Source organism: Aquarana catesbeiana, linkage group LG12, assembly GCF_042186555.1.
Source record: "Aquarana catesbeiana isolate 2022-GZ linkage group LG12, ASM4218655v1, whole genome shotgun sequence".
Lineage (NCBI taxonomy): Eukaryota > Metazoa > Chordata > Amphibia > Anura > Ranidae > Aquarana > Aquarana catesbeiana.
Window position 1 is genome coordinate 70,840,569 of NC_133335.1, and position 27,633 is coordinate 70,868,201.

The following is a 27,633-nucleotide window of genomic DNA, read 5'->3' on the forward strand; positions in this document are numbered from 1 at the left end:
TTAGCTGGACCAATCAAAAGTAAAATTAAATGAATAAAAAGGATCCATTTTAAATAAAAGCTCAACTCCACACAAAACAGTTTTCCTGTTTTGGGTAGAATAAGGACAGGTTGAAGCCTCTGCTTGCTTTAATTAGCGGCTGTGTCCCTGTTGGGGAGAATTGGGCTTCACTTTATGTCCTGCTTGTTACCTGTCACCAGGACAGGTATTAAGGGGGAATTTTTTTCAATTAGGACAGCAAAAAAAGTATGAAGACTCCTTTTATGCTCCACAGAAAACTGAAAATAGTTTTGGCTGCAGGTGACCTTTAGCATGGTTGTTGGTGGACAAATCCCTTGAGTATAGACCAGCCTTTCTCAACCCAGAGGAACCCTTAAAATAATGTTCAGGTCTTGAGGAACCCTTGCTAAAACTAATTCATTGGTGGTCTATGAGAAAAATGTTGCTTACATTGGTAGTCAGTAGGAAAAATGTAACCCTCACAGTGGTGGTCAGATTACAGACAGATAAAAAGATAAAGTGGAGTTGGCCCAGGAACTATGCAGGCACCAACAGATGAGAGGCCAATCAATCCTCTGGGATCAAGCTCAAGGAACCCCTAATAATCTCAGGAGAAACCCTAGGATTCTATGGAACCCTGGTTGAGAATGGCTGATGTAGACTGTATAGGGCCTAGCTGTCATTTGTCAGGACTTTACCAAAGATAAACATCTGGTCCAAGCAACACCCATATACCTGGATAGTGAACATTTCTTTTTTTATTAATGTGACACCTTTGGGTACATATAAATAATTTTTTTCTCTCTTCATTAAGTAGATTGAGATTAAAGCAATCTGTACAAAAATAAGGAGGAAATAGAAGGCAAAAATATATTGTTAGGATTTTTTGCATAAAATACGGGACAGTGAACTGGCCTTATAGATATTTACAGTACAATGTGCTCAGCAACAGATGTACCATTTAACATTCTTTGCTTGTACACAGCTCGGATGCCCTTCTCTTGCCATGTTTCAGCGGGCATTAGGAGATTATGGAAAGCTCCGCTTCCACTGGAATTCAGCCACCAAATGTCATCTGGCTGTCACAAGACAGTCTGTACCATCAGAAAGAAAAGAAAAAAGGCGTAGCTTATTGTTTGAGTACTTCCTGATAGAACTGCATCCACTAAGGTGAGGTTTACAGTAACAATTTAGCAATGTTTTTGTCTCCAGTACCAGCACTGGACTCATGCTGGCTTTCACTGAGTAGTCTGATATAGTGGAACATCATTCATGTCGGTGGAACATCCATCTGAAGTCAATGCGTTTCCTTCAACAGTCCCTCCTCCAGCTTCACATTGTGGCATTCAGGACTTGGTTACAGTGCTACACAAGTGCAATAGTGCTTGAGAGTACATGAGAGAATCCCCCGGTTGATCTGGTGAAACTCGACCAGCTGAATAAGGTCCATAAATTTGGTTTGTCCGTCATCCATAGAGTAGTAGGGTCTACCATTTTCCTCACACTAGAGTAGGAAAAAAACAGAATAAAATATAAATTTGTATATTTTATATTGCTGGCTTATTACCTTACTTTAAAGTGAATCCTTTGTGGTCTTAAAGCGGAACTTCATCCAAAAGTGGAAGTTCCACTTGTTTGCATCCCCTCCTCCCCATCCACTGGCACTTTTTTTGGGGGGGGGGGCGGTTACCTGATTTTGACAGGTGGCCGCTCCCTCTTCTGTTCAGATGCGCCGTGGCGATCTGAGCTGGAAGTTTGCTCCCGTCTCAGAAGACTGTGGGACCATTCACAAAGCACAGTGCGACTTGCGCACGCGCAGTGGGAAACCGTCTGTGAAGCTGCAAGGCTTTACTGCCTGTTTCCCTTACTTACGATGCCGGCGCCTGCACCAGAAGCCAGTTGAAGAATCGGTGAGGACATTACTCAATCCCTGGACAGGTAAGTGTCTTTATATATTTATATTAAAGTCAGCAGCTACAGTATTTGTAGTTGCTGACTTTTAAAACGTTTGTAAAGCCACTTTTTTTTCTTTCTATAATCCGCAGTATAAGATTACATTATGTGCCCCAATGTATGTTATTTATTTACATAAAAAAATTATATAAAGTCTCCATGTTAGACTTTACAAGTAGCGCTGTGATATATAAAAAAACAAATGAAAAGAAGTGCAAAAGGTTCAAAACAAAAAGTCCATGCAACCGAATCCATCCAGTGTTGCTAGTAGTGATATTACACCACTTTAAAAATAAAATAAAATAGTGCAGTCCTCTCAATTGCAAAATTCCTCCAACTCGAGACACCTCCTTGCGTGCGCCAGTGATCCGTCTCTCTTTCAGATGAGAACTCACCGACTTTATATGCCTCCCATATTGGCAAATCAGCTTTTTGGTTCAAAACACAAGCTCCAATATGGATGTCAAATCATGCCTCAAAGTAATTCACAATTAGGCAGATGTCATGTAGGAGAAAAGAGAAAACTTCCAATAACCAAACCACCAACATTTATTTAAAGATGAAATAAAAGAGCCGCTCACATTGATTAAAAACAATGCACAAACTATTTTTGATAAAACCACATCAGGTGCTGTATCTATTACTGGATTTCACCACCAACTGTTGATGGCGAGATCCAGCAATAGATACAGCACCTGATGTGGTTTTATCAAAAATTGTTTGTGCATTGTGTAGCCACGTCGGGGTGTGGCTACCCTGTGATCAGAGGAGACACCAGGACGAAAATAATGGTGTCTCCTCTGATCACCGTGTAGCCACGTCCTGACGTGTTTCGTCATTTCCGACTTCGTGACAGGGAGTGGCTGCACGGCACGGTGACTATCTTTAAATTTCCTCCCACTGCTGCAGGTTAACATTCGAACATCCGTTTGTGTGTTTCGCTCTTGCCGAGTTCCTAAATAGCAGGTGTTTCCACAGCCCTTATCCGTCTATTCCATTAAGCCCTGGGTTACCAAATTTCATATGTAAATAGGGGAAGATTTTTAAAGTGTCAAATATAATTAAGTTAAACTATTTATTTGATATCCCATAGGAGGAGATTCAATATACAACATAATTACCACATATATTGCACACAATATTTTAGATATGTGTAAAACTAAAATAAAATATAGTGGCAACCTTATGTACAGGCTCCCTGCCATCCTCCATCCTGGCAGACCTTATGGGACCCAAATGAAATCTGAAGGGGGGCGCTTGCCACCCCAGCACCCCCTTGATCCGGCCATGTTGGCAGCCAAGGCACCTAACAAATTAGAGTATGCATTCACACTATATAGTGCCTTGAAAAAATATTCATACCCCATGAAATTTTCCACATTTTGTCATGTTACAACTAAAAACATATAAATATATATAAATGTATTTTATTGGGATTTTATATGATAGACCAACACAAAGTGGCACATAATTGTGAAGTGGAAGGAAAATGATAAATGGTTTTCAACATTTTTTACAAATAAATATCTGAAAAGTGTGGCGTGCATTTGTATTCAGCCCCCCTGAGTCAATACTTTGTAGAACCACCTTTCACTGCAATTACAGCTGCAAGTCTTTTTGGGGATGTCTCTACCAGCTTTGCACATCTAGAGAGTGACATTTTTGCCCATTCTTCTTTGCAAAATATCTCAAGCTCTGTCAGATTGGATGGAGTGTGTCTGTGAACAGCAATTTTAAATCTTGCCACAGATTCTCAATTGGAATTAGGTCTGGACTTGGACTGGGCCATTCTAACACATGAATATGCTTTGATCTAAACCATCCCATTTTAGCTCTGGCTGTATGTTTAGGGTTGTTGTCCTGCTGGAAGGTGAACCTCCACCCCAGTCTCAAGTCTTTTGCAGACTCTAACAGGTTTTCTTTTAATATCGCCCTGTATTTGGCTCCATCCATCTTCCCATCAACTCTGACCAGCTTTCCTGTCCCTGCTGAAGAAAAGCATCCCCACAACATGATGCTGCCACCACGTTTCACGGTGGAGATGGTGTGTTCAGGGTGATGTGCAGTGTTAGTTTTCTGCCACACAGCTTTTGCTTTTAGGCCAAAAAGTTATTTTGGCTTTCTTTCAACAATTACTTTCTTCTCGCCACTCTTCCATAAAGGTCAGATTTGTGGAGTGCACAACTCATAGTTGTCCTGTGGACAGATTCTCCCACCTGAGCTGTGGATCTCTGCAGCTCCTCCAGAGTTCCCATGGGCCTCTTGGCAGCTTCTCTGATTAATGCTCTCCTTGCCCAGCCTGTTAGTTTAGGTTGACGGTCATGTCTTGGTAGGTTTGAAGTTGTGCCATACTCTTTCCATTTTTGGATGATGGATTGGACAGTGCTCTGTGAGATATTTAAAGCTTGGGATATATTTTATAACCTAACCCTGCTTTAAACTTCTCCACAACTTTATCCCTGACCTGTCCGGTGTGTTCCTTGGCCTTCATGATGCTGTTTGTTCACTAAGGTTCTCTAACACACCTCTGAGGGCTTCACGGAACAGCTGTATTTTTACTGAGATTCAATTACACAGAAGTGGACTCTATTTACTAATTAGGTGACTTCTGAAGGAATTTATTTGCAAAAAAGTTTTGCAAACCATTTATCATTTTCCTTCCACTTCACAACTATGTGCCACTTTGTGTCGGTCTATCACATAAAATCCCAATAAAATACATTTATGTCAATGGCTGTAACATTAGAAAATGTGAAAAATTTCCAGGGGTGTGAATACTTTTTCAAGGCACAGTAAAGTTCACTCAATATCCTTCAAAAAAAAATCCAGAAGTAATAAAAAGTTTGGGCTTTACAAAACTGTCGTGTTCCGCAATATGTTAAGTCAACAGTTTTTGTAATCTTGTCCTTAAATGTTATAGGCGTTCAATCTGAAATGTCTAAATACACCCAGTTAATAATAGTTTGATGGAAAGCTGAAAGCTGACTAAAACTTTCTAGATCTACAATGCTGATTCATCATAAAATCAACACATGTTGCTTAAAGCATGCCCAGAAAAGAATATCAGCAAGGGTGTAACTTGGGACTGGACAGGTCTCTGGAGCCAGGTAGTCATTGAGGTTGATTTACTAGTAATAGGTAATGTTAACTTAGCTTAGTAAATAAAGTAAAGCTGTCTTTACTTTGAAAAACAGTCATGTAATAGGGAATTCAAAAAAAATCGACTGTCAGCATTTTGAAGGTGCATACTTATACATACAGCAGCTTTAGTGCCTGGAAATTGGGCAGATTTGACCTCACAAAGCTCCTCTAGTTCTTGGTAGTGTGTGAGCTTTGGCTGCCCCCATATATTCCTATAATGGGCCACTTCATGGGCTAATAGAAATGTGTGGGAGGAGGCAAGCAAGATTTAACACTACCAGTAAGTGTCAAAGCTTTGCCCAATTAAGACAGCACTTAGGTGTAGAGGGGGCAACGAAAGCTAGTGCACATATGTTCAAGAACCTCTAGGTACCCACACTCTACATTCACCGGCCACTTTATTAGGTACATCTGTTCAACTGCTTGGTAACTCAAATTCCTAATCAGCCAATCACATGGCAGCAACTCAATGCATTTAGGCATCTAGACGTGGTAATGACGACTTGCTGAAGTTCAAACTGAGCATCAGAATGGGGAAGAAAAGGGATTTAAGTGACTTTAAATGTGGTATGTTTGTTGGTGGTAGACGGGTTGGTCTGAGTATTTCAAAAACTGCTGATCTACTGGGATTTTCATGCACAACCATCTCTAGGGTTTACAGAGAATGGTCCCAAAAAGAGAAAATATCCAGTGATCGGCCCTTGTGTGGCTGAAAATGCCTTGTTAATGTCAGAGGAGAAAGCGCAGACTGGTTCGAGATGATAGAAACTCAAATAACCACTCGTTACAATCAAGGTATGCAGAATACCATCTCTGAATGCACAACACATTGAACCTTGAAGCAGATGGACTACAGCAGCAGAAGACCACACCGGGTGCCACTCCTGTCAGCTAAGAACGGGAAACTGAGGCTACAATTCGCACAGATCACCAAAATTGGACAATAGAAGATTGGAAAAACGTTGCCTGGTCTGAAGAGTCTGTATTTCAGCTGTGGCATTCAGATGGTAGGGTCAGAATTTGGTGTAAACAACATAAAAGCATGGATCCATCCTGCCTTGTATCAATGGTTCAGGCTGGTGGTGGTGGTGTAATGGTGTGGGGGATATTTTCTTGGCACACTTTGGGCCCTATCGTACCACTTGAGCACCGTTTAAACACCACGGTCTACCTGAGTATTGTTGCTGACCATGTCCATCCCTTTATGACTACAGTGTACCCATCTAATGATGGCTCCTTCCAGCAGGATAATGCACCATGTCACAAAGCTCAAATAATCTCACCACTGGTTTCTTGAACATGACAACGAGGTCACTGTACTCCAATGGCCTCCACAGTCACCAGATCTTCATCCAATAGAGCACCTTTGGGATGTGGTGGAACAGGAGATTTGCATCATGGATGTGCAGCCGACAAATCTGCAGCAACTGCATGATGCTATCATGTCAAAATGGACCAAAATCTCTGAGGAATGTTTCCAACACCTTGTTGAATCTATGTCAGAAAGAATTAAGGCAGTTCTGAAGACAAAAGGGGGTCCAACCCGGTACTAGCAAGGTGTACCTAATAAAGTGGCCGGTGCATGTATATCTTTTGGACATTCACATCAGTCCCTGGCCTCTAGGAGCTCACATTAATACAAACACATACTAGGGCCAATTTATCTGTCAGCTGTTTCTTTTTGTTGCAAAGCTAGATTAAATACACCACTGAATTTAAAAGTAATAGCAATGGTATCTCACCTGCAACCTGCCCTCTATGTGCAGGAATGGCATAAAAGGGCGCAATTCATTTGTGCCCATGCACGTGGGTTCACGGCTACCCCTCTCCCCTCTCCTTCCCCTAGGAATATTCTGTTTTGATAATAGATAAAATAAAAAAATGTCATTGTATTGCATGTTTTGTTTCAGGTGTCGCTACCCCTTTAAATTTCCAGGTTACCTGGGACAGGTGATCTCTGACTGGTCCAAGGGAAGCAGGTGACCAGTTAGCCAATCAGGGGAGAGAAGGGGTGGGGCCACGTCAGGTCGGGACTCCGTGTTTGAATGGACACACGGAGCTGTGACTCGGCAGGGGTGCCTTCATAGCAAGCTCCTGGCTGTGGGGGCACTCGACAGGAGGGAGGGGCCAGGTGCAGCAAAAAGGGACCCGAGAAGAGGAGAACCTGGGCTGCTCTGTGCAGAATCAACTGCACATAGGAGGTAAGTAGGGATGAGCTGAACACCCCCCGGTGTCCAGAACATGCAAACGGACGGAAAGTTCGCGCGAACATTCGAACACCGTTAAAGTCTATGGGACTCGAACATGAGAAATCAAAAGTGCGAATTTTAAAGGTTAATTTGCAAGTTATTGTCCTAAAAAAAGGTTTGGGGACCCGGGTCCTGCCCCAGGGGACATGTATCAATGCAAAAGAAAGTTTTAAAAATTGCCATTTTTCCAGGAGCAGTGATTTTAATGATGCTTAAAGTGAAAAAATAAAAGTGAAATATTCCTTTAAATATCGTACCTGGGGGGTGTCTATAGTATGCCTGTAAAGTGGTGCGTGTTTCCCGTGTTTAGAACAGTCCCTGCACAAAATGACATTTCTAAAGGAATAAAAGTCATTCAAAACTGCTTGCGGCTGTAAAGTAATGTCGGGTCCCGGCAATATGGATGAAAATTATTGAGAAAAACGGCATGGGTGACCCCCCAGCCCATTACCAGGCCCTTTGGGTCTTGTATGGATATTAAGGGGAATCCCGCACCCAAATTAAAAAAAGAAAAAGGCGTGGGGCCCCCAGGCCCTATATACTCTGAACAGCAGTATACAGGCGGTCCCCAGGTTAAAAACAAGATAGGACTGTAGGTTTGTTCTTAAGTTGAATCTGTTTGTAATTTGGAACAGGTAAATTTTTTAAGTGTAGCTCCAGCCCAAAAATCTATTTTTAAGCTTTTTGGATAACATAGGGAAGGGTTATCACCCCTGTAACATTTGTTTTGCTGTCTGTGCCCCTGTTCAGAAGATTTCACCTCACTTTCTGTCCCAATGACAATTGGATTTTGAAAATTTGGGGTTTTTAGGGAAACAAGGATTGGTGATAAAGCATCAGTGGAGACACCTTTTTCCCATATTAACTCCTACAGGAGAGAACTTCCCTTCCTAGGGGTAGATTTCCTCTCACTTCCTGTTGTCTCCCTCCGTCTGTAAGTAGTAGTCGTTTGTAAGTCGGATGTTTGAAAGTAGGGGAACGCCTGTATATACTATACGGCCTGCCCTATACACTCTGCAGAAATTTGGGCCTTAGGTGTTGGTTGTACCAGAACACTGTAAGCCCTCACATTTACTCTTGGTGGGCGCTGGAACGGGCCCTGCTGTGATATATTTTAAGAATTGTAATTACATGCCCCTGTTGAACAGTGTCAGAAAAATTGGGCCTTTGGTGGTGGTGTTGCCACAACACTGTAAGCCCTCACAGTTACTCTTGGTGGGCGCAGGAACAGGCCCTGCTGTGAAATATTAGATCAAAAATTGTAATTATGCGCCACTGTTAAACAGGGGCAGAAAAATTGGGCCTTAGGCAGTGGTGGTGGTGCCACAACACTGTAACCCCTCAAAGATTCTGTTGTTGAGCACAGGAACAAGCCCTGCTGTGAAATATTAGATCAAAAATTGTAATTACGCGCCACTGTTAAACAGGGGCAGAAAAATTGGGCCTTAGGCGGCGGTGGTGGTGACACAACACTGTAAAGCCTCACAGATACTCTTGTTGAGCGCAGGAACGGGCCCTGCTGAACAACATTACAGCAAAAATTGTAATTACATGCCCCTGTTAAACAGGGGCAGAAAAATTGGGCCTTAGGCACTGGTGCTGGTGCCACAACACTACAACCCTCACAGATACTCTAGTTGAGCGCAGGAACGAGCCCTGCTGCGAAATATTACAGCAAAAAATGTAATTACACGCCCCTGTTAAACAGGGGCAGAAAAATTGGGCTTTAGGCACTGGTGCCACAACACTGCAACCCCTCACAGATACTCTAGTTGAGCACAGGAACGTGCCCTGCTGCGAAATATTACAGCAAAAATTGTAATTACACGCCCCTGTTATACAGGGGCAGAAAAATTGGGCCTTAGGCGGCGGCGGTGGTGGTGGTGGTGCCACAACACTGCAACCCCTCACAGATACTCTAGTTGAGTGCAGGAATGAGCCCTGCTGCAAAATATTACAGCAAAAATGGTAATTACATGCCCCTGTTAAACAGGAGCAGAAAAATGGGGTGGTGCCGTGGCCCCGGGCACGACATTTAGTGGGGCGCAATTTCATGCCAGTAGTTTCACTACTGGCTGCCTCCTCGTAATTTAAATTTCCTGTGTCCCCCGCGCTCCGGCCGCCATGTTCAGTGTCTGGCGCCCTGTGATTGGGCGTATGGGGGTCATGTGCGGCGTGGGGCTGGCCTGTCTGCGATTGCGGTTGCTCCTGAAGTCCCGCCATACGCCCAATCACAGTGCGCCGGGAAACACTGAACATGGCAGCCGAAGCGCAGGGGAGACAAGCACTGGAAAGTGTGAGCCGCCAGGTCCGCTGTCTTCTCCTCCGAAGGTGAGGAATGGATGGCCGGGGGGGGGGGGCTGGAGAGAGAGAGAGAGGCGCCTTATATATAGTGCAATAATCGACAATAATCTGTGCAAATGTATAACAATATAAAGTGCAAATGGCAAATTTTCTTATTTGTGTAATCACATTATTCGCTTACTGGGAGTTATTTTTGGACTATTTTTTGCACCTTATTTTCATTGCCATTTGCACTTTATGTTGTTATACATTTGCACAGATCATTGTCATTTATTGCACAATTACTTTGCACAATTAATTGTTGTTTGCGCAGTATTTACCTTTGATGCACATTAGTTTGCACATGCGTTTATGCCACTGATGCATGTTCACTTATTGATGTTCCTACCGCCACGGTTTGGACTTATTGGATTTATTGGCATATATGTGAGTTTAGTCACCCTCCTAGGACATCAATGAACATTGTTCAGAAAGCTGATTACTGTTTTAGCACATTTTTTCATGTATTGTTATAGCATTGGTTTGTTAATCATTTGCTATACAATTTATATGAGAGATTAATTTCAAGGACACTATTTATTTTGGATCCTTCCCTTTGGAATATCCAAGTAATTGTTTTATATATTAGGTTATTTTGTGATAAAATTATTTATTGCACGTTTTAGCTATTTTTTTAGTTTTTATGGCTTTAATTCATGAAGCGTCACAATTATTTGCTTTTTATTAGTAAGTGCCACATTACCTGCTATTACTATCCAGTATAGTATAGTGGACAGTATAGTGGTCAGTGTAGTGGCGTGGTCAGTGTAGTGGTCAGTGTAGTGGTGTGGACAGTATAGTGGTCAGTTTAGTGGTCAATATAGTGTAGTGGATAGTGTAGTGTAGTGGTGTGGACAGTATAGTGGTCAGTGTAGTGGTCAATATAGTGTAGTGGACAGTGTAGTATAGTGGTCAATATAGTGTAGTGGAGAGTGTAGTGGTGTGGACAGTATAGTGGTCAGTGTAGTGTAGTGGACAGTATAGTGTAGTGGTCAGTATAGTGGACAGTGTAGTGCAGTGGACAGTGTAATATAGTGGTCAGTGTAGTGTAGTGGACAGTATAGTGGTCAGTGTAGTTCTCGGTGTAGTGGACAGTATAGTATAGTGGTCAGTGTAGTATAGTGGTCAGTGTAGTGTAGTAGACAGTATAGTGGTCAGTGTAGTATAGTGGACAGTATAGTATAGTGGTCAGTGTAGTGGACAGTATAGTGATCAGTGTAGTGTAGTGGACAGTATAGCGTTCAGTGTAGTTCTCAGTGTAGTGGACAGTATAGTATAGTGGTCAGTGTAGTGGACAGTATAGTGGACAGTATAGTGTAGTGGTCAGTGTAGTGTAGTGGATAGTATAGTATAGTGGTCAGTGTAGTGTAGTGGACAGTATAGTATAGTGGTCAGTGTAGTGTAGTGGACAGTATAGTGGTCAGTGTAGTGTAGTGGACAGTATAGTATAGTGGTCAGTGTAGTGTAGTGGACAGTATAGTGGTCATAGTAGTTCTCAGTGTAGGAGACAGTATAGTATAGTGGTCAGTGTAGTTCTCAGTGTAGTGGACAGTACAGTATAGTGGTCAGTGTAGTGTGTAATGGTCAGTAAAGGAATCAGGTTGGTCAGTGTTGAAATCAAGTATGTTAGTGTAGTGATCAGTATAGGAATCAGGTAGGTCAGAACTATTGTATATAAAGGGACTTGCCTTGCCCCGGGTGCTGACAACCCACGCTACACCACTGGCTGGTGCCCAGAACCAAAAATGTTCTTAGAAGCTATCAACATGAACATTGAGGAGGAATAGGATAGTCACTCAGCATAACAGGATAGTCACTCAGCATCAGCATAGGCAGTCTTCAAGTGATCTCACAATCATAAAAAAATTAATTGGTTACATCAGCATCAGGTGCTTGGTAGCTGGTGATCCAAGACTGATTCATTTTTATGAAGGTGAGCCGATCAACCTGGACAGGCGCACTCTGTGATCGGTTACAAAGCCTCCAACAGCACTGAATGTGCGTTCAGATAGAACGCTGGATGCAGGACAGGCCAGTAGCTCAAATGCATACTGTACAAGCTCTGGCCAGTGATCCATCCTCAAGACCCAGAAACCCAATGGATTTTCGGTTGGAAAGGTCTCCAAGTCTGATCTTACCCCAAGATATTCCTGCACCATGTAAATCAGACACTGGCGATGGTTGCTGGAACCAATCAGACCTTGGGGCTGCATGCTAAAAAATTGTCTGAACGCACCACCTTCTCCACCGCGCAGAATCAGGGAGGCCATGCAGCGTAGGCTTGCTGAGGCATTTGGACCGGAGTCCTCTAGGTCACTAAGGACGACATGATCCGCAGCCACCTCCTCCCAGCCACGTACAAGTCCATGGGTTTCTGGAGACTGAAAACAATCCCTTGAAGACTGATGCTGATGCTGATTGCCAGGCTCCACCTCCTTGTTGACACAATCCTCCTCATCCTCTTCCTGTTGTGATAGGCGGGCCTGCAGGAATACTGTCTGGATAAAGGGGGACTTGAAAGGTAAGGAAGTCCTCCTCTTCTTCCATCTGTTCTGTCTAAAGTGCCCTGTCGATTATTCCACGCAGCGTGTGCTCCAATAGGAAGACAAGAGGGACAGTATCACTGATGCATGCACTGTCACTGCTCACCATCCTTGTGGCCTCCTCAAATGGTGACAGGACAGTGCATGCATCCTTGATCATTAGCCACAGGGGTGGCGAAAAAAAGCCAAGCTCCCCTGACCCTGTCCTGGTGCCATACTCGCACAGGTACTCATTGATAGCCCTCTGCTGTGTGTGCAGCCGCTGCTTTTGAAGGTCAGCCAGCCGAGCACTGGCATTATATGACTGGCGGAAATGCCCACAGACCTTCCTGGCCTGCCTCAGGAGATCCTGTAAGCCCCCTTACCTGCACAAGAACCGCTGCACCACCAAATTAAGGACATGAGCCAAACAGGGAACATGGGTGAAGTGTCCCTGTCGGAGGGCTGAGAGGAGGTTGGTGCCATTGTCGCAAACCACCATTCCTGGCTGAAGCTGGCGTGGCGTCAACCACCTCTGAGCCTGCCCCTGCAGAGCTGCCAGAATCTCTGCCCCAGTGTGGCTCCTGTCCCCTAAGCAGACCAACTCAAGCACCGCATGGCATATTTTTGCCTGAGTGCTTGCGTAGCCCCTAGAACGCTTACAGAGCACCGCTGGTTCCGTGGACAAATCTGCACAGGAAGAGGCCATAGAGGAAGAAGTGATGGAGGGGGTGGAGGAGAGAGGTATGGCAGAATAACCACTACCAGCATTTTGGAGGGGTGGTGGCGGAACAAGCTCCAACATTACTGCACCCTGTCCTGCATCCTTCCCAGCTGCCAGCAGGGTTACCCAGTGCGCTGTGAAAGAAAGGTAACGTCCCTGTCCATGCCTATGCACCTTACCGCTGACCGCCCTGTCCAAAGAGGCCAAGACATTGCCTTCACCATGCCGGTAGAGAGCCAGAATGGCTTTCCGAGAAAAAAAATGGCGTTTGGAAACCTGCCACTGAGGTAGAGCACATTACACAAATTCTCGAAAGGGGGCAGAGTCTACGAGCTGAAAAGGCAGCAGTTGGAGTGCTAGCAATTTAGCCAAACTAGCATTCAGCCGCTGAGCACATGGATGGCTGGGACTGAATTTCTTTTGCCGGTTTAGCAACTGGGGTAGGGAAATTTGCCTACTACAATCGGATTTAGGTGTACCACTAGCAGATTGCCCGCAAGTGCTTGGGACACCTAATTCTACACCTTCAGTCCTCTCAGTGCAGGTCTCTGAGAGGACTGAAGGTATAGAGGGTTGGAGATCCAAGCTGATGAGGAGCAAGGAGAGGTCCGCCTTGTTCTTTGGTGTGGGTTTTTTAAGTACTGTTGCCAACGGACTGCATGGGAGCTCAACATATGTCTGGTCAAGCATGTGGTGCCCAAGCGGCTGCTGTTTTGACACGCTTCAGACATATGTTGCAAACAGCAACAGTGCGATCTGCTGCACACGTCTCAAAAAAGGCCCACACCAAAGAACTTTTGAAAAAACGCATGGAGTCAGCAGCGCCCTGCACATGCGGAGCTCTGTGGTGTGATGCAGTCGGTTGGCTGTCCTTAAGCTGACCCCTTTGGGGTTGTGCCTCCTCCTCCTCTCTTCTATCAGGCACCCACATAGAGTCAGTGACCTCATCATCCCCTCCCTCCTCACCACTGGAGCAAACCTGGCAGTATGCTGCAGCTGGGGGAACATGACTGCCAGTTTCTTGTCCTTCTTGGGCACCCCCTCTCTCTGGGCTCATGTTACCGCCTTCATCCTCAACTTGGGTATCATCATCGGAGCCTTCAAAACGCTGCGCATCCTCCTGCAGCATGTACCCGACACTGTGGTCGAACAGTTCGGGGGACTCCTCAGGACATGATGGTGGGGCTAGGGAAGGAGTGACTAATGCCATTGAGCCGATGGAATAGGCCGCTTTGGCAGCTGCATTGGCAGCCAAACTTATCTTAGCCTGGGTGACAAAGGATAAGGAGGATGAGGACGGCTTTGTCATCCACTTTACCAACTCTTCTGCATGTTGTGGCTCAACATGGCCAGCTGCAGACAAAAAGGACAAGCATGCCCCACGGCTACGTGCTGAGGATGCACCGTGTCCACAACCAGCACTGTTGGCTGTAGACACAGAGCCTGCTTGCCCTCTTTTAGTGGCCTGTAAGCGTCTGCCTTTCCTTGGTGGCCTTCCAGACATGCTGTAAAATTGGATTAGCAAAACATGGCCTGAAGTTTACTAGAAAAATTACACCAGGAATGGCCTGCAGTCAGGTATAGGCTTGGCTAGACTAGAATGCAGTGGGTATATATGTAGGAGACTGTATATATATCTTTATGCACTGCAGATAACTGAATCACCTGTATGCCTGAAAGTGTATTTGAAAACGTACACCAGGAATGGCCTGTAGTCAGGTATAAGCTTGGCTAGAATGCAGTGGATATATATATATATGTAGGAGACTATATATATATTTTATGCACTGCAGATCACTGAATCACCTGCCTGCCTGAAAGTGTATTTGAAAACGTACACCAGAAACAACCTGCAGTCAGATATAGGCTTGGATAGACTAGAATGCAGTGGATATATATATATGTAGGAGACTGTATATATATTTTATGCACTGCAGATCACTGAATCACCTGCCTGAAAGTGTATTTGAAAACATACACCAGGAACTACCTGCAGTCAGATATAGGCTTGGCTAGACTAGAATGCAGTGGATATATATATATATATATATCCACTGCATTCTAGTCTAGCCAAGCCTATATCTGACTGCAGGTAGTTCCTGGTGTATGTTTTCAAATACACTTTCAGGCAGGTGATTCAGTGATCTGCAGTGCATAAAATATATATACAGTCTCCTACATATATATATATCCACTGCATTCTAGTCTATCCAAGCCTATATCTGACTGCAGGTTGTTTCTGGTGTACGTTTTGCGATGACGGAGTGCATTATGGGGTGTGACACGCCGCTCGAATTTGGTGCGAATGCCCCATAATGTTCGATCTTCATCGAATGATCGAACAGCCGATGTTCGAGCCGAACTCATGTTCGACTCGAACTCGAAGCACATCCCTAGAGGTAAGTATTAACATGTTTGTTATACTTACATGTTATTTATTTTTATTTTTTTAAATAGACTTTACAATCACTTTAAACCTTAGGTGGAGTTTTCACTGCCACAGCAATAAATAGTATTGTATCACTGCAATACCAGGAGTGATAATACTAGCATGGCGGAAATATCATTCAAACAATTTTTTCGTTGAAATTTCCTACCTAAAATTAGTTCAGTAAACATGCAACATTTTCAGATTTGATTGGAGTGTGCCTTTTAGGAAAAGTGAAAATATTCACCAACACACCATGATTCTTCAAATGAAAGTGGAGGTCCACCTTAAAAAACATTTAGGGCCAGTTCACACCACATGCAGTCCAGTGCGTTTTTTTCTGCATCAAAAACGCATGGAAAGTAGGTTATATGGTTTTCAATGGCATAGTTCACACCAGTGCTTGCAGTTCCAGTGCGTTCCAGTTCCAGAAAAAAAAGTAGAACATGCTGCATTTTTTTTGCACTGGACTGTACTGGAACGCTGTAAAACGCATCAAAAATGCACTGGAACGCACCTAAATACACTGCAACACACTTGTCCTTATTTGAGGTTAAGAAAAAAGAGGGCAGAAAAAAAGCACTGGACTGCATCAAAGACGCACCAAAAAGCACTGGAACGCATCGAAAACGCGCATGCAGAAAAGCACCTGGAACACATCTGGACTGCGTTTCTATGGTGTGAACTGGCCCTTACACATTAAAATTTTCTTTGAAATAAATTAAAAAACATAGAAAAAAAAAAAATTTTTACTTAGCAGAAGTTGCTAGGCAGTCTTCCTAATCTGCCTCTTCCTAGTCCGCGGAGCTGTTCCGTCACTTCCTCTTCTTCGGCTAGCTCCCCGTTGTCTTCTGGGACCTGTATGTGTCCCAGAAGACGACGGGGTCATTCACAAAGCGCCGCGCGAATCGCGCATGCGCAGTAGGAAACGAGCAGTGAATCCACAAGGCTCCACCGCCGGTTTCCCTTAGTTGCAATGGCGGTACCGACACCTGATCCGATGGACAAATCAGCCTTGGGGAAGCAACATCGCGGGCTCGCTGGACAGGTAAGTGCCCTTATTAAAAGTCAGCAGCTACAGTGTTTGTAGTTGCTGACTTTAAAAAAAAACAGAACCGTCTGGAACACCGCTTTAAGTCCAAGCGTTTAATTAAAAAATGATCACATCACAGAAAGGAAGGTGCAATGTTTCAGAGCCACGCAGGACCCCTTCGTCAGGCATGTGACCCTTGATGAAGGGGGGCTGCGTGGCTCTGGAACATTGCACCTTCCTATCTGTGATGTGAACATTCTTCAAAAAAACGTTTGGACTTAATTTGAAGATCCATGGTGTGCTGACGAATATTTTCACGTATGATCCAGTCTCCAGCTGGTGGTCGCTGTAGCACACAATATTTCAGAGCCTTCTCCAGGAACTATGGGAATATTGATGGTTTTAGGAGAAGTGAACCCAAAAAAAGTTTGCAAGCTACCACTGATGAATATTGCTGGTTGTTATACTGGTCTGACTTAATTTGTTGCTTGCATGTTTTAGGTCAGTGATGGCGAACCATGGCACCTCAGATGTTTTGGAACTACATTTCCTATGATGCTCATGCACTCTGCAGTGTAGTTGAGCATCATGGGAAATGCAGTTCCAAAACATCTGGGGTGCCAAGGTTCGCCATCACTGTTTTAGGTTATAGTCTCAGAAAATACAGAGAACAGAGACTGGCAGGCAGCTATTATTTTCAGAAGAATGTAAGCAGTTGCAGCCTTTGTGTTTTCCCTCAGTACGAGTTTCCTTTAAAATTGCTGTAATTATTCTTATTACTGCTTATCTAGCAAAAACAACTAATGGCTCCAGGGTTACATCATAAATTCTTATCAGAGTCGGGTTTAATTTAACTGCTAGCTATTTCAGTGGCATAATTGCTTTGCATAATGCACCATGTTCTCCTCACGTTCTCCAGTTGCACTGAGGTCACCCACATACCGGTAGGATGAGGTAGTGCTTGATCTTCTGCAAGTGACACAATGACAGGACAAATCCTTTGGGATTTCTTGTGCTTTCTCGTACCAGGAAAACTCTGTGGGGGATAAGAGAGAGTATCTATGTCAGAAGACAAGAAAAGATGTGTCTTATTTCATTTCATACCATTGCCCATGACTAGAACAATCCAAACAATTTGCTATCTATTTGTCCACTTTTAATACTCAATGACAACAAGTTTCCTGCTTTCAATAGTCAGATAACAGTCAACCTCGGGGCAGAGGTTCCTTACCCTCTTAGTGCTGTAATTTGTCTTTTAACAGAGGTACTATCCTCCTATGATATGGCAATCATTACACATCAATATATAAGGCCATAATCATGTCGAGAGTAATCTGCAACATTTGTCAACGGATCTAAAGGGCTTTTATTTGGCAAAGATTTAGCCAATCCTCTCTTGTACCTCTTGATAGTTAAAAGGCAGTTGTGTGTTATTAGTCAAAGAATACAAATACAGACAAGCCTCCTCAAACTCAAAAGTATAGAAGCCAGAAACAGCTAATCATCTGTCATGTTTACGAGACCAGCAATGGCAGCCTACATGTTACGTTCATGACAGTTGTACCTTAAATGAACCCCTAAAATGAATGCTAAATTTCCGTAAGAAAAACTGGGTCGACTTATACTCCCCAACATTCATTGTTAGTAGAAACAAAGACCTTTAGATCAGAGGCTTGTCTTGGGAAAGCTAGCAGACCCATAGCTAGTAATGGTTAAATCTGCCCAGGTTCAATTCACCAAGGATTTGGCAAGTCTTGTTCAAAACGTATCAATTCCAAACTTAGTGGTGAATCCCACTGAAGTCTATGGGGTCATATGTTGTCATATTCTGACTATTTTTAGGGCTAATAGGCAAACTAATGTCATAAGGGCGGCACAGTGAACTGGATGGACTGGCATCTTTATTCAATCTTACTAACTATGTAACTATATAAAAAGCATGGGAAGTTGGGCACTGCCAGGGACATGCACTGTATCAAAGCAAAAAAAAAACCCTCCAAAAAATCCAAAAAGCGGATCTGTTTATGTGGCAATAAGGGAAACATTGAAAATACACAAACTCTTTAAATAACATGCTTTCCTTAAACCTGTATATAGGGTTAAGGGACAATATGATTTCCATGGACAGCCAGAGCAATGGCACTGGTAAAGCAAATTTGTCTGTGAAATTACTTTGTGTTTTTAGAATGAACATGTCCTAAAGGCTAAGTTCACCTTTCATAACATGTTATACCAATATCCAGGGTGTAACATTTAACTAAATGAGCAGCCCCGGAGCCCCGTTGTGACAGCGGGCCGAGGATCTTCTCCCTGCACCCGCTGTCACAATTTTAAAAAAATGCGGCTTGGTGGGGTATTCTTTGAATGGGAGAACTACAATTTCCAGCAGCCATTACTGCTGAGAACTTGTAGTTCTCAGTGAACTACCAGGGCTCTGATGAACACGCTAGGTAGTTAATTGATTATTCCTGTTGTTCAGCAACTGCCTGCCTGTGAGAGGTACGGGCAGACAGCTATACTGGCAGTCTGCTGGAGCCTTGCATTGCACCTGCGATCTGCTGATCGCAGGTGCAATGTTTTACAGGCTCCTAATAAAAAGAAAAATAAATACAAATTTTTGTACCTGCAAAAAGATGTGCACTTATTTTTTTTTTTTTTTACTTAGGTGAACTTATCCTTTAAATACAGCAGCATCATTCCAATATAAATCATTTACATTTTTTAGTTTCAAACAGTAAAAGACCTGCAGTGACTGGTATATAGTCGGTATATATTTATAAATAATATAAATTGGCCAGTATTTCGCTGTGGCTGTCCATATTCTCATTAATGAAAATCTGGCCTGCCACTGGTCAATTCCTATCAAGCTCTTAATGTGTAAGTTACACTTACCTCCATGGGTGATTAGCTATCACTGCCCACAGCAGCTAGTGCAGCGATCTGGGGATTTGAGAACCCTGCTCTTTCTCCTATTCTTTTCTTAGGGCTGGAATGGATCAATTCCAATTGGTCAAAGTGGTCATGTGCAAGCAGGTGACCAATTTAGAATCACTCCGATATGTTTTAGAAGCCCTAAAGAAAGAAGAGAAGAAGAGTGGGGCTTTCAGATCCCCAGATCGCTGCACCTGCTGCGTGGGCAATGGCAGCAATGGGTGGAGGGTGTTAGTTCACCTTTTCTTTTTCTGTGGAAGGACAAACTTACACTTTAAGTACTAATGCCGCGTACACACGAGCGGACTTTACAGCAGACTTTGCCCGGCGGACGGGATTTCGTCGGACAATTCGATCGTGTGTGGGCTCCAGTGGACTTTGTTTGCTCAAAAGTTGGACGGACTTAGATTTGAAACATGTTTTAAATCTATCCGTCGAACTCGAGTCCGGTCGAAAAGTCCGCTTGTCTGTATGCTAGTTCGATGGACAAAAAGCCACGCTAGGGCAGCTATTGGCTACTGGCTATGAACTTCCTTATTTTAGTCCGGTCGTACATCATCACGTACGAATTCGACAGACTTTGGTGGATTGTGTGTAGGCAAGTCCGTTCATTCAGAAAGTCCGTCATAAAGTACGTTGAAAAGTCCGCCGGGCAAAGTCTGCCGTAAAGTCCGACCGTGTGTACGCGGCATAAGAGCCTGCAGATGATGCAGTGTAAAATTTGCCAACAGCAGGACATTTTTAGTGAAGGAGAATCGGCTGAAATGTAACAGATAAAAATACAGGCAGGTGCTTTACTACAAGAATATGGAGACCACAGAGGATACAGTGATGTAAAATTGGCCAGCAGCAGGACAATTTTACTGAGCTAGGCTAGGCCCAAATTTAATAGAGACAAAGCGCTCAGGCTGGGGTTTTACTACAATAATTACGATATTGCAGAGGAAATTGGCCAGCAGCAGGACAGTTTTATTCAGGGCAATGGGCCTTAATGGTGCATGTCTATTTTTTTTTTTATCTATGGTGATAGGGGTCTTTTTTTTTTTGAGGGAGAGTTTTACAGCAAAAAAAAAAAAAGTTTTATATAGATGGGAATTGCAGCTAAATTTGACTGCAGACCTCAAATCAACAAGTACAAAGGTAAAAGACAAAAATGCCCCCATAAAAAAAAGCAGCAAAGGGGTTAATAGCTCAAACATCTAGCAATCAGAATTAAAGTACAGTTTTCTAACTGATCCTAATCTCTCCCTATGCAGTTTGTCAGCTTACTCTGTTTTCCCAAAGCTTACAGTTCACTGACACTAGGGCTGCTTTGTGCCCCCACCCTTTAGAGTAAGGGGTCTCCTTATCAAAACCCCTATTATTAGCCCTTCTAAGCATGAAGACCATAGGTTCCAGGCCACGCAGTGCATTATGTTCTAAGAAAAGTTCTCCCAGGCAAATCTGCATGAAAATTCACCAGGACGGTGAATCTCGAACCCGCTGGATTCACATTTAAAGTGGTTGTAAACCATGGTTACACCACTTTTACCTACAGGTAAGCCTTGCACAGTTTAGGAGATATTCACTGTATCCACATGTGCCAATGTCATTGGCACATGCATACTGAAGAAACGGCCTGCTCCCGCATGCGTGGGAGTGATGTCATCGCGGCTCCGGCCAATCACAGCCGGAGCCCACGAACCCGGAAATAACTCCGGGAGACATGTCGCCAGTCACAGTACGGGGACCGTTGCAACAGCTTCGATCTAAGGTAAGTATTTCATAATGAGCTAGTATGTGATGCATACTAGCTCATTATGCCTTTGTCTTGCAGGGGTTTTTACAACCACTTTAAACCCATGTTAGTGGTAAACCTGAACCTCATCCTTACCCAGTGCATGGTTTAGAGCTATTCCTGAGCTCCCTATATGCACTGCTGTACAAGCATTGGTTTTCGAAGTCTAGGGCTGTGCCACCCATGAGGTCACCTGGGACAACATGGTGTGGGTGCCAGCACTGAGACCAGAGTATCCACACCAGACACTATATTCTCAGTGCAGCTCAGCAGTGCTGAGCCTGGTAAACCACACTCTTAGTCATACTGAGCTCCCTACCTGGCCCCTGCACCTTTCACACAGGATGATGCAAGGCTCTTTAGTAACATGGAGCCTGGTGCAAGTTCAGCATCATTGAGAACAGCACTTCTGGCCACTGCGCTTGTCTGTTTGGCAGAGTCAGCAACCAGGCAGGAAACACTGTTCCGTGACACATTTAACATGGTGCATATTCAGGTGGAGCAGGGGGCACAGAAAAATGGCCATCATGGGAAACATCCATCGCTGGAACATCCCTGTGTAAGTCAATGGAACTCAATTGGACAGCACCTACACAGTTCATGGAGACCCTTATAAACCATGCTAAAGTGCTACTGGTCTGCCACTTTGGTACAAGACAAGCTTCTGACCGGAGGCCTAAATTTCAGTAAGTGTTGAGGAAGGTAAAGGGGGACCTTTACACACATAAATTCAATTTAACTTTAACCCTTAACTTATTACTCAATAGTAAGATTTTAAGCAAATTATAACCTTATATTCTATTAGCTATGATTCCTTGAAATCCACTGGTAAACTGACACTTCTGGGAGCGTTGATCTCTTTAAACCTTCTGCATCACTTACTGATTCCTCTTTTATGACCTCCAGGAGGAACCAGTGAGAGTACATACATTTTTCTTTGACAGGGAAAGCTCTTTGACGGGTCCCTTTCAGGAATAAAAACTTTAAACTGTGTTTGTGGTAAAGGTGTCCCTTGTAGTTGAGGGATAGTAGTTGACTCCAGATATTGGACAGGCCAGATACTAGTGGTGGCCTGAGTTCATCCATACAGAGTAGTTTTACGTTACTGTCTGTGGAAAAGGAAAGTACTGTATTTATCTTCTTTTACAGGGTGGTCTTAGTTTGATTTGCTGCAGTTAGTGCCAGCTTAACTGGTTTATGTCTCTATAAATGCTGTCACTATACAATATGGCGAAAAAATATATTTAAGAGTTCATGTAATGTCTGTGAAAGTTTATTCTTTGCTTGGAGTTTGGATATGGTAAGAAATGTTCACAGTATACATAAAATATAATAATTATATAGATTAAAACCACATTAGTAAGATATGTTTACAGTAAACAGAAGAGTAACGCCATTTTGATGATGGGCGTTATTGTGAGTGAAGACTCACTTAGACGTGTGGAGAGAATCAGAGTTAGTGATGACAAGATAGCAAGGCTTTCTGGTCTTACCCGTCTGCCATTCCTTGCTGCATCATGAGGCGTTGAGTCTCATCTCTTGATAGACGCCCATGATACCACGCCTGAGTCTTGTGTATGACTGTTGGAAAATAAGATCGGTAAACTACCCACAGACTTGTAGCTCATAGACACTGAATTCACTGGAGAGAGGGTAAAGTTGGCTATACACTAATACATACATTTGTATGAAATTTTTTTGTACATTCAATGACTGGACCAATGCTATTTCCCAAACTAAGAACCACATACACTGGGGGGGAGATTTACTAAAACTGGAGCTCACAGAATCTGGTGCAGCTGTGCATGGTAGCCAATCAGCTTCTAACTTCAGCTTGTTCTTTTACCTTTGACAGTAAGGCTTGGTTCATACTGCCACAACCTGAAAGTCACGTTTATGCCAGGCGACTTGCTGGCGATTTGCTAGCGGCTCAAGTATGACTTGGTGCGACTTTGAAGCGACTTTTAGGGAATGTCTGGGTAATCTTCCTGTAATGTAAGGGAGGATATGATTACCATGTATAAATATATAAGGAGTCCATTTGGTGAACTTGGTGTTGAGTTATTCACTTTACGGTCAACACTGAGGACATGGGGGCACTCTTTACATCTAGAGGAAAAGACATTTCATCTCCAAATACGGAAAGGTTTCTTCACAGTAAGATCGGTGAAAATGTGGAATAGACTCCTCCCAGAGGTGGTTCTGGCCAACTCAGTAGATTGCTTTAAAAAAGGCCTGGATACTTTCCTAAATGTACATAATATAACTGGATACTGACATTTATAGGTAAAGTTGATCCAGGGAAAATCCGATTGCCTCTTGGGGATCAGGGAGGAATTTTTTTCCCTGCTGTAGCACATTGGATCCTGCTTTTCTGGGGTTTTTTTCGCCTTCCTCTGGATCAACTGTGGCTATAGGATTGGGTATATGGGATTGTATGATATTTTTTTTAATTTTATTTTTTATGGTTGAACTAGATGGATTTGTGTCTTTTTTCAACCTAACTATCTAACATCAGATCAAAATCACCTCAATATAGATGAAGATCTGACTTGAAGGCGACTTCCATTAAATTCGGATAGAAGTCGCCTTGAAATAGTACAGGAACCTTTTCTAAAGTCAGAGCGACTTCAGTAATGCTAATTAAGATCTCATTGACTAACATGGGATTTCACATGTCACGCCACTTGGGTCCTCAAAAGTCGGATCTAAAGTCACAGTCGTTTGAACCAAGCCTTAAAGTGTAAGTTCACCCTAAAACTAAAACCTCTAAATTGCTCTAAATACTTGCACCCACAATCTAAGACTAACCTATCTAAGCCTGTGAAGCAAAAATCGCTAAACATACCTTTTCTGAAGCTGATCTGGACCGGTCTCCAGTCAGCTGGGAAATGCCTGGGAAGTGACATCACCCATAGACTTGCTATGGGCCTTCCGTTGTCGGCTGCCTCTTCTGCACACTTCCGCACACTAAAGTCGCCGCTGACAGCTCAGCGTGGAATCGGATTGGAGCAGCTTCAGGAAAGGTATGTATAGCGATTTCTTCTTTACAGGGCTAGATAGATTAGTCTCAGATTGTGGATGCCTATAGATTTAGAGATTTTAGTTTTAGCCTGAACTTCTACTTTAAACCTGGATGCTGATAACCAGGGTTTTAATACTTTCCTACTCTATTCAAAACCAAAGTTTTTGGGTTTTTTTATGCACCTGTGTACGAAATTTCCATTTTTAAACCAAAGTGGTTCTTCACATTTTTACTTTTTTTTAAATGTTTTTAGTCACAAAGTTCTGTAATGGGAGCTGACTTGTCAGAATTCCCATAACTGCAAAACATTTTTAGTGCACAATATTTTTAGTGCTTCGATGCAGAAATGTAAATGCAGATACCAGGGCTGACTTTAGGATTAATTAATATCAGCAAACATTTTCTTCGGCCCTCTCAAATCCACTTATCAACTATTCATAGGCAGTTTGGGCTCAAGGGGATGCTGCCTTGGGACTCAAAACAATGACTGGGCCCTGGGCAGCTGCCCCTTTTGCCCTGTATTAACCATTTCACATCCCGCCCATTGTCGTATGACATCTGCAGATGGGATCTCACATCTTGGGCGGGCGTCATATGACATCCTCGGCTTCCCGGCGGTATAGGGGGCGCGCGCTGGCCATGTCACCGAGGAGCCGATGCGCGTGTCCAGCGGCTGCGATGTCCGCCAGGCTCCGGTGATCGCTCGTGACAGAGCAGGAACATGGATCTGTGTGTGTAAACACACAGATCCAGGTCCTGTCAGGGGAGAGGAGACAGATCGTGTGTTCCTAGTATATAGGAACACCGATCGGTCTCCTCCCCTAGTCAGTCCCATCCCCCTACAGTTAGAATCACTCCCTAAGTAACATATTTAACCCCTTGATTGCCCCCTAGTGTTAACTCCTTCCCTGCCAGTGACATTTATACAGTAATCAGTGCAATTTTATAGTTCTGATCGCTATATAAATGTCAATGGTCCCAAAATATTGTCAAAAGTGTCCGATCTGTCTGCCGCAATGTCACAGTCACGATAAAAATTGCAGATCACCGCCATTACTAGTAAAAAAAAAAAAATTTGAATAAAAATGCCATAAATCAATAACCTATTTTGTAGGCGCTATAACTTTTGTATAGGCCTAAACTGAGGAAAAAATAATTCTTTTTATTATAGCAAAAAGTAAAAAATACTTTTTTTCAAACTTGTTGCTCTTTTTTTGTTTTTTTATTGAGGTGATCAAATACCACCAAAAGAAAGCTTCATTTGTGGGGAAAAAAATTAATTTGGGTACAGTGTTGTCATTCAAAATGTTACAGCGCTGAAAGCTGAAAATTGGCCTGGGCAGGAAGGGGGTGAAAATGCCCTGTATTGAAGTGGTTAAAGATGGCCATGGCAGATACACACATTAGTAAAATAATATTTTAGGCTTAATTGCACTTTTAGTGCAGTTAAATTAAGACTGGCCATTAATAGACCAGTTTTTTAGATCAGTCAGTGAGCTGATTGAAAAAACTCAATGGATTCCCCATTCATACAAGTGACACTGATAGAGGAATCCTCCCTGCTGTGTTATTATATTCTGACAGTGGGGACTCCTCTGCTGTCAGAATACACTAATCAGAGCTGAAGCCAATTGGCTGCAGTGTTGAATGATAGAAAACTTTCCAACAAGCTGGTTCAAATGAAATCAGTCATTAGATTGACTTCTCTAGTATGACAATGGCCATAGATGGATGGAAATTCATCCAGTCTCTGCTGAACCGGGCAAATTGTGTTCCATCTATGGCCAACTTTACACTTTAACTGCTTCAATACTGTGCACTTTTACCTCCTTTCTGCCCAGGCCAATTTTCAGCTTTCAGTGCTATCACACTTTGAATGACAATTGCGAGGTCATGCAACACTGTCATATGACATTTTTATAATTTTTTTCACACAAATAGAGCTTTGTTTAATCACCACTTTATTTTTTGCTAAACAAACAATATAAGACCGAAAAATTTGAAAAAAAAAGTTTTTCTTAACTTGTCAGAAAACCTTGTAAATAAAGTAACTTTTCTCCTTCACTGATGTGCGCTGATGCAGCGGCACTGATGGGCACTGATAGGCTGCACTGATGAGGAGGCAGTAATATGCAGCACTGATATGCAACACTGATGAGCACTGATAGGTGGCACTGATGGACACTGATAGGCGGCACCATCTTTGTGTCTAAGACATATGCCAGCTTACTTTAACTTACCTGCACTGCTCGGAGTAGTTTGGCATGGGTTGGGCAGACTATAACGCTGAGTTGTTTTTTTCTGCAAGGCAATACACAGCGCATTAGATACTGACATTCTATAAACCTGAAATTCTATATATTGCATCTATATACATAGGAGATTCAAAGTTTATTTCATCTGTAGTTGCATGGAAAGATGGTCACTTTCCTTGCAAACCAGCATCGGTTTACACTATGAAACGTGAATTGTACAGGAATTGCAACGCACCACATCACACCAAAGACATGCATACACCTTTTTTGAAGCAGCTCCGCAACTGCTGCAGGCAAGTGCTGATACCCGCAGCAGACCACAAGGGCAGTGTGATTGTAATGCGGTACGGGTAATGCGTACATATTGTGGCATTTCCCGCACTGCACTATTGCGAACCTAGGCTTGGTAAAGGCAATGTATGTTTTTGTATGTATGTTTTCTCTTTAGATATTATGTTCAGGAATAAAAACACATTTTTTAAATTGCTTACACTGATAAGTATGAAATATAGCATATATCATATTTACAACTTGCATCCAGCAGGTGGTTTGCTATAGGTTGTGCAATTTGGTCCCTTACTATTCTGGTTTATTCAGAACACACATACAGTGGCTGAACAAGACAGACCAGGGAAAAAAAAAACCTTATTGTCCTGCAGAAGGATAGCTGTCATAAGGGACACCCGTGCCTGGGAAGCCTCTGACAAAGAAGGCATACCATAACTGTGAAGGTTGGGTTTGTGAATGGGGCTAACAAATAGGTGGGTAATTAAAGGTGAAAACCATATTATGAATCAAGTACAAATCTTTTTCTCACTTTCTGGATTATCTCAGCATGGGGTGATTCCTGTACAATTGTGCTGCCTACAAGGTTGAAATGTTAGTCCCCATGGAAGACTTTAGGCAATCTGTGTGGTTACTGGATTAATGTTTTTTAGGCCTTTTCTCTTTATTTTTACCTGGTGATTCTGCCAGTAACACACTTTCCTGGTGCATCATGGCAGCATACACATGGGTTGTGACTCCGCCCCCCACAACCTGATAGGACTGGTTAACTATAAATCAAAGACAGACACGGCTCACAACATTCTCCTTTTTTCCTCACCTGATCAGGACTGGAATCGCTAGGTATCCCTTACCGTTTGTCGCCCCAGCCAGGTTCAGCCTCTCCTGGGTGGAAGTCCTTCCTGTACAGTCTCTAAAAGAGCTATATGGTTGGAGCTCCATTCTGGTGGTCTGGGGGGCATATTTC

General features: G+C 43.2%; 1 protein-coding gene across 4 annotated transcripts in view; it reads right to left on the reverse strand.

Annotated features, from left to right (window-relative positions):
* Positions 1-740: 740 nt before the first annotated feature.
* GRB7 (growth factor receptor bound protein 7) overlaps positions 741-27,633 on the reverse strand; it is a 243,145-nt gene continuing 216,252 nt past the window's right edge. For all 4 annotated transcript variants that reach the window (XM_073608023.1, XM_073608026.1, XM_073608025.1 and 1 more), the window contains 4 exons: positions 26,367-26,427; positions 22,595-22,682; positions 17,336-17,429; positions 741-1,504 (listed from right to left, as the gene is read on the reverse strand). In XM_073608023.1, coding sequence (XP_073464124.1) covers positions 1,358-1,504; positions 17,336-17,429; positions 22,595-22,682; positions 26,367-26,427 — 390 coding nt within the window. In that variant the 3' untranslated portion in view covers positions 741-1,357. The remainder of the gene's footprint in view (positions 1,505-17,335; positions 17,430-22,594; positions 22,683-26,366; positions 26,428-27,633) is intronic.